At 36.9% G+C, this 7870-nt stretch overlaps 1 protein-coding gene across 1 annotated transcript; it reads left to right on the top strand.

Moving 5' to 3' along the window:
* The first annotated feature begins 974 nt into the window (after positions 1-974).
* On the top strand, positions 975-5356 carry LOC141592127 (BTB/POZ and TAZ domain-containing protein 1-like). The gene is made up of 5 exons (XM_074412709.1): positions 975-1211; positions 1383-1519; positions 2422-2725; positions 3606-3922; positions 4916-5356. The coding sequence occupies exons 1-5, from the start codon at positions 1071-1073 to the stop codon at positions 5046-5048; spliced, it is 1032 nt and encodes a 343-aa protein (XP_074268810.1). The 5' UTR covers positions 975-1070; the 3' UTR covers positions 5049-5356.
* Positions 5357-7870: the final 2514 nt, after the last annotated feature.

Below are 7870 nucleotides of genomic sequence, written 5' to 3'. Positions count from 1 at the left end.
TTCTACGGTTGTTTCGACATCTTCTTAGCTTTTTGGGTGGGTTTTGTTTTGTGTTGTGAATGTGACTAGCTTTTAGTATCCACTTTCCCGAGACGGCGCCAATTGTTCGGGTGTAATTCAGAGCAGATATTCGTTACCACCCTTGGCTTGTAGAATAATGTCTTTGGTTGGATTCTTCTTTTCTTTATCGTTCCTCTCGGCCTCTCTCGCAACAATGAACGAAGGCGAGGGCTTGGCTTTGCGCCAAGCGTACTCACTCCGACGCTAAGTCGATAAACTTAAAGGATTAAGTTGTATGTTATTTAGAGCGATATATTGTAGAGAGATGAGGAAGATAATACCAGTTTATGTGTGATATTAGGTTTAGTTGTGGATTAGTTGGATCCTTTCCTCAATGAAGATTGAGGAGTATTTATAGGCCTTCACCTTTTGTCACGTAGTGGCCAAGTGGCCAAGTGGCTAGCAGGTGGAAAGACTGATCTACCCCTCGGCCGAGGACTGTGCGCGGCGGCGGCCATGTTGGCTCACCGCCGAGGGTCTTGGATATGAGTACGCGGGTATGTGTCATTTGGCGGGTTACCATGCCGAGACCAGCCGACAGTGCCGATGGGCTGCATCGGTTGGGCTGTCTAAGCCGTTGACTTGCTGTAGGTATCTTTGACCTTGCTCAGTATGTTGACTTGGTCAGCGGTGCAGAATATGCCCCATCAAATATAATTTATAAAACGATAAACACAATCCTAATATTGCGTCAAAGTAATTATTAAAAAAATTCATTTTGTAATAAATTTGTATAAAATCGTACTTATATTTAAGCAGGCCTCAAGAGATTTAGTAAAAGACGGCGATTTTATAATAAAAATGTCGGTACACAACAAATTGTATTTATTGTGTCGTTTTACAAACGTGGCAAAAGAATACCACGCAGCCGACCATAACGACATTATAAATGGCACAACACTCTCATTTCTCCCACCACCGATATTCCAAACATTCGCACAACAAACACAAAACACTTGGATACTAATAATTAATCACACCAATACATACCACTCACATAATTTTTTGCCATGTGTCCGACCAAATCATCCGACGGATTTCCCGATAAATCTGTCGGTAACGTCCAATTCCTCGACAAAGTTACACCGGAATCCGACGTCACCATTCTCACATCCGGTGGTGTTTATTTTCCTGCTCATTCTCACATTCTGGTAATTTTGTTGTACGACTGGACACATCTCAACATATGTCTAATTAAGTTTGATATAAGACGGTCTTACAGGAGATCGATTTCACGATTAAATGAGAATCGAGTATTCTATATTTGTATACATGGTAATCTGAAAATAATCATGTAGTAATTTTTTAAATTTTTGACGTAGGCAATGACGTCTCCAGTGATGGAAAAGATGTTGGAGAAGGCGAAGATAAATCGGAAAACAGGGGAGAAAGTCATTCCAATCCTTGGAGTTCCATCCGACGCCGTTTCACTCTTTCTCACTTTCCTTTATTCCTCCAGGTATTTCCATATTCACAAATTATATTTTTGTTTGTATTCGATCAATATTTTTATACAACTCTTTCTGATTTCCTCCAATTATTTAGAATTTCGATTTGTTGACACCTATGTCTAATTATATTCCAATTTTTTTTAGATTATTAGTCAAAATTTTAGTTTTAATTTTTATTGTATGTCCAGTATGCATGTAATACAAAACCAATCCTATTATTTATATATAAGTTGATTCCTAAAATTTTTATTTCACGGAGTATTCATATTTTAGCCTAAGCTTGGAATGAGAAAAATGATTTTACCTCAGATGTACTACACCTCACATTTAATGAGTTTTTGCATATTTTCCCTGAGTTCTATAAAGTTTATAAAAGTACATTTTAGTTTTATGATGTTTAAAATTAAATTTTTTTGAGTTTATATGTAATTTTTGAGTTATAATTTAACTTTTTGAGATTAATATTTAAGTAAATAAACTCAAAAACTTTATAATAAAACTCAAAATTTTTATCTTAATATTAATTCACTTACTGACTTGGAATCATGGCTCGGCCAACATAACCAAATTAATGTACGGATTGCTATAAAATCAACTAAAATAGTCGACATCTGTAATGTCCGGCTTCTTGTTAATTTATGTGTGTCATGCATGGTTGACGGATTGTTAGTTAATGCAACGTTGTAAGGAGACTTTGGGTTTAACTTTTTAAGTTTCTTTGGTTGTAAAGGACTAAAGGGCCATAGCATAGGCTACTTTTTGTTAGAAACTTCAACGCGTTGATCAATCTTGCGTATTATGTTAAGATATGGCGAAAATTAGACGACATTAAAATTTTTGTGTTGATATTTTTTCTGCATATTTTACTTGATGTGAATTCTGATTTGGATTTTTGTTGTGTAATTTTCAGCTTCACAGAAGAAAATATGGACAAGTATGGCTTCCATCTTCTAGCTCTTTCTCATGTGTTCTCAGTGCCAACCTTGAAGCAAAAATGTACCAAGGGGTTAGCTATAGGCTTAACGATCGAGAACGTCATTGACGTTCTTCAACTAGCACGACTCTGTGATGCACCGGACCTTTATCTGAAGGGTTTGAAGTTGGTGGCGTGCAAGTTTAAGGCTGTCAGGACAACTGAGGGGTGGAAATTTCTGCAAAAACATGACCCCTGGCTTGAGCTTGAAATCTTACAATTCATTAACGAAGTTGAATCGGTAAGGCTCGGTTTGAAAATGTCTCTCTGTTGTTTTATTAGTGAATTTAATTTCCGTATTATTTGAAAAATCATGAAGCACAAGAAATTTATCTCTAACTAATACAGAACAATTAAATGTACAATGAGCCTCGTACGAGAGTAAGACGACCAACTTACATAGTTACATGCTTATTGGTTCCTCTTTTAACCGCAGAGTTATTTACTTTCAATATCTGAAACGGTCTCTATATAAGTTATGGGGTAATATAAGAAGATTAAATCCTACCTTATCAACTGTAGATGTTCTTTAAAATGCAGCAATGTTTTGTATTTAGAAGCAGTCAATTTGGGTAGCGTCATGTTAAGGATGACGGTTGAATGTCTATCGCGCATATTTGCATAAGAAAAGTTTGCCCACCATGACGCCGTTTTAAATTCGAGATTTCTTGGAGAAAGTCAATTTCATGATGAGTCCATTTCATGCCACTTCTAGATGCTGATTTTTCACTATTCCTATGTTGAATTGTAGCTTAGATAATTAAACTATAGACGATTACTTAATGTAGATCTTTATAATATTCCGCACATTACTCTGATCTCAGTCGTCTATTTTAGCTGAATCGGTTTTTTTATCGTTACTGTCTAACCTTCAAGTTGACCATTAACATTAATAACACAAATCAGTCTTCTGATTCTGAAACTAGCACAATAACCTCAATTTCCCGGGGTCAAGAATACGGAAAGTTGCAAGTCTTTGTCGAGAATTGCAATAAAAACTTATTTAATGATAACAGTAAGATGCATCTGTTATGAAGTAAAACGGTCTTAGCGATTGTCATTTGTGAATGACTCAAATGTATAATAATCATATAAACTTTGAACATGTGAATGAAATGCAGAGGAAGAAGAGAACAAAGAGGCACAAGGAAGAGCAGTCTTTGTACTTACAGCTAAGTGATGCAATGGAGTGTCTAGTGCACATATGCACAGAAGGTTGCACCAGTGTGGGGCCGCACGACATGGATCCAACCAAAAATAAACAACCTTGCAAAAGATACTCCACGTGTCACGGCCTGCAGACGCTGATTAGACATTTTGCCATGTGTAAGAAAAGGGTGAACGGCGGATGTGCCAGGTGTAAGCGGATGTGGCAGCTGCTTAAGCTTCATGCCTCCATGTGTGACCACCCTGATCACTGCAGAGTTCCCTTGTGCAGGTATTACCTTATCACTCTTTTGTTCTTATTATTTAGGCCACATGGTTGTGACTTGTGTTATGTTCTTGTTTTGTTCTGTGTGTTTTCTGTGTGATGAAACTGATGCTAAACAACAAAAACCACAAACTTCTCTCATTGTCCATGATGTGCACAAAACAAAGGCTTAATCTTTTAAGTAGAACCTAAACCATGAGCATAGTCCATAGATGTATATTATCCCTCTGCCACGGAGCATGACCGTTAGGATCTTACTTCTGAACTAGCTTACAGTTGCACTAAACAAAAACTTAAAGAGTCCTTGTGGACTTGCGGTTTCTACGTGCTTCCTCTATAGTTTGCAAGTTTTAGCCATAAAAAGAATAAAACAATAATGTTAGCCCAGTGTCTCAATGGTTCCCGCAAATTGCAGGGTAGGGGGTCGGAGAGGACTAACCATAAGCCAAAAACTGTAATAAATCTCTGTTATTCTGTTAAGCGGCCGGCATAGCTAATAGCAACTGTTGTAGTTATAGTAGGATTTGTTCCAACAAAATCACAAGGTTTTCTGTTCCCCTACTTTTCATACAAATTCATACTTTTATCTGCTAGCTTTTGGTGAGTGGTCTACCAGTCAGTCATGCTGCCTATCTTCTAATTATTACGCTTTCAATTTTCAAAAGCAAAAGTAAGTGATTTTGTGACACTTTCAAGAAGTTGTGATCATGTATGACAACGTTGGTCCATACAATGTCCTCATGAACGGTCGAGTTGGCCCCGTCAATTATATTTGTCCTTAGTTTGCGCAAAGTTATGGGACCAAAACATATTATTTCCTCTGTTGAATTTGTTTTCTACGATTTGTTTTCAAGTACAAAGACAAAAGGGGAAAAGAGAGGGTTCACATTTTGGCTTTGTTTTCGACTCCTCGAAAATAGTCCCTTTCCTGGAATGGTTGGACAGAATAAAAGGGTAGTTTCCAATTTGGTTATTGACAGATGATTTGAATTTGGACAGGCAATTCAAGTTGAAGATGCAACAAGAAAAGAATAGAGGTGAAGCAAAGTGGAGGATGTTAGTAAGGAAGGTGTTATTAGCCAAGACAATATCTTCATTATCCCTACACAAAGGAACTACTTCACCACATTAAGCCAAAATATAATATTGACATTTGCAATGTAGTAAGGACTAAGGAAGGTGCATACTTTGCAAATTGTGCTAAAGGCTAATCACTCAAGTGTCAAGTCTCTTAGTGTACATATTTGGGTTAGATGATTTTGTTTGTTTTTTTGTAGGGGAAAGTGGTCGAACCGGTGGGTTATCGGATAGGGAGCGCTGTTTTTGTGACATCTCCTTTTACCTATCTATAGTTGTAGTCACTTGTAGACTTGTAATTAGTTAATACGGAGAATTGTTGAAATATCATGGTAGCTAATATAAGTAACTAGGGATTAGAGATATCTACAAAGGTTTTTCTAAGTCGTGATTATATAAACTTCAACCTTTTTAAACTACTTAAATTTGAAATATTATCTAAACAATCCAATAATAAAGAAGGAATATATAGCATCATCGTCATTATGTAAATCAAGAGGAACAATTATAGAAAGAATGGAAACTGATGAGCTCCCATTTCTACTACATATTGGCACTAATTTGAGCTCATTTGGTAACATTTAGGGGTGGTTTGTAACGATTTTTACATTGTTTGACCAATTCCGAGTGCTTTGCCATTTAGCATGGTTCAAGTGGAGATCAAGAAGCCAATAGATAGAAGAGGAATGTCCAAGGAAGAGCCAAGGATAGGCTTGAAGAAACGCACCAAAGAGGCCTTCCAAAAGAGCAAAGGAATCAAGAAAGAAAGGCGGACTTCAGGAGCAAACTCGCACCGTGCGAGTTTCCCAAGCCCAGAACTCGCACGGTGCGAGTTTTCTGGGTTTTGACAGTTTTGATTAGCGTTTGTATTACGGGCCTGTCTTTTGTTAAGCCCATAAGTTTTAGGTTACGGGATGTTATAAATACAATGTTTTGCAATTAGGTTTGATCATCTTGTCACTTTTATTAATCAAGTTTGTAATTTGGGAATTTCATCTTTAATTTGGGTATTAGATTTAATTATGGAGAACTAATCTCCAATCTTAATCCGGCTCAAGGCTTAAACTTTGGTTGTAAGATCCTTTAATCCTTCATTAATTTTAATTATCATTGTTAATCCTTTTGTGTTTATTGATTGAATTTTGGAATCCTTGTTTATGTTGAGTAATTAAGTGTGATTTCCTTGTTGCTTAATTAATCAAGTTCCTTAATTTATTGTTGTTGAGATTATTAATTGTGATTTCATTGTAATCTCATCTTTGCAACACCTTGTCATTAAGTTAATGAATGTGATTTCTTCTTGGCTTAATTAGCAAGTAAAGGATTAACTTGTAATTGGGCATTAATTGTGATTTCATTGTGTCTAATTACCCCTATTGAATCTCTTGTGCTCATATCTTCTTATTAATTTGTCCAATGTATGTGATTTCTACTTGGTAGAATTGATAAGTTGGGTTATTTGATTAAGTGTGATTTCCTTGTCATTTGGCCATTATTTAGGAGATTTGGAAGATTTATCTTCACAATAGGGTGATAATATATAATTGAAGGACTAATTGAAGGATTTTGTCAACTAAAGTGCCTAGCTTTGAGTCGGGTTAAGTCTTCCCTAATATTGATTAATTTCCATCTTAAATTCTTGGTTGTTTGCTTGTTCTACACTCTTGTTTGAATTCCCTTGCTTTGGTTACAATTGAAAACTCAACTCAAAACCCCTCCTTTTTATTTACTTGTTGTTATTGTTGTCACAATTGTTCTAAGTACTCTTTTAATTTCACTTTTGCAAAACCCATCTTCTCTTGGGTTCGATCCCTTGCTTGCTATTTTACTAGTTTATAATTAGTGCTAATTAGTGTGTTTAGTGGTTTATAAATTGTTAATTTGGCCGTCTTTTAGTGCGACATTTTAGGCGTGTCAAATTTTGGCGCCGTTGCCGGGGAAGGTAACGGTTTTGCTAGTGTTTGTTATTTGTGTTTTTAGGATAGTTGTGTTAGTAGTCTTTGTTTCTTGTTGATAGTGTCTTGTTCTTTACTTTTGTGAACTTTTTGATTGTGTGCTCTTGTGTAGAATTGTTTATGGTCAATACTAGGAATTCAAGTGAACCACTTTTTCCATTCAATCCGGAGATTCAAAGATCACTTAATTGGATAGGAGGAGGTATTAGAAGAGACAACCCGGTTATTGAAGAAATTGATCCCGGTTTTCAACAAGACCAAATAGAAGATAACAACATCCCTTTTGAACAACCCATACCCATTCAAATCATCATGGGGGAACGACCAAATGGTGATGAAGAGATGCCACCGAGGCCTAGAACTATTAAGGAACTTACCGCCCCGGATCTCACACAAGTGCCCTTGTGTATCTCCTTTCCGGCCTTGGCGGAAAATGCCACCTTTGAGTTGAAGTCCGGGCTAATTCACCAATTGCCCCAATTCCATGGGCTTAGCACGGAAGATCCCAACAAGCATCTCAACAAATTTCATGTTGTTTGCTCAAGCATGAAGCCTAATGGGGTTACCGATGAGCAACTTCAACTAAGGGCCTTCCCTTTCTCACTCAAGGACGCGGCAAACGATTGGCTTTATTATCTCCCTACCGGGAGCATCACCACTTGGAATCAAATGAAGAGGGCTTTCTTAGAAAAGTATTTTCCCGCTAGTCTCTCATCTCAATTGAAGAAAGAAATAAGTAATGTTGAACAATTGGATGGGGAGAACTTGTATGAGTATTGGGAGAGGTTTAAACAACTTCTTGCTAGTTGCCCATACCATGGGTATACCGATCATGACCTTCTCTTGAATTTTTGTGGTGGTCTACTTGAGGATGATGCTAGAATGATTAAAGCCGCCACCCAAGGTGGAATTGAATACATGT

This window comes from Silene latifolia, chromosome 7 (genome assembly GCF_048544455.1).
Source record: "Silene latifolia isolate original U9 population chromosome 7, ASM4854445v1, whole genome shotgun sequence".
Classification (NCBI taxonomy): Eukaryota; Viridiplantae; Streptophyta; class Magnoliopsida; order Caryophyllales; family Caryophyllaceae; genus Silene; species Silene latifolia.
This window is presented reverse-complemented; position numbering and strand designations above follow the sequence as displayed.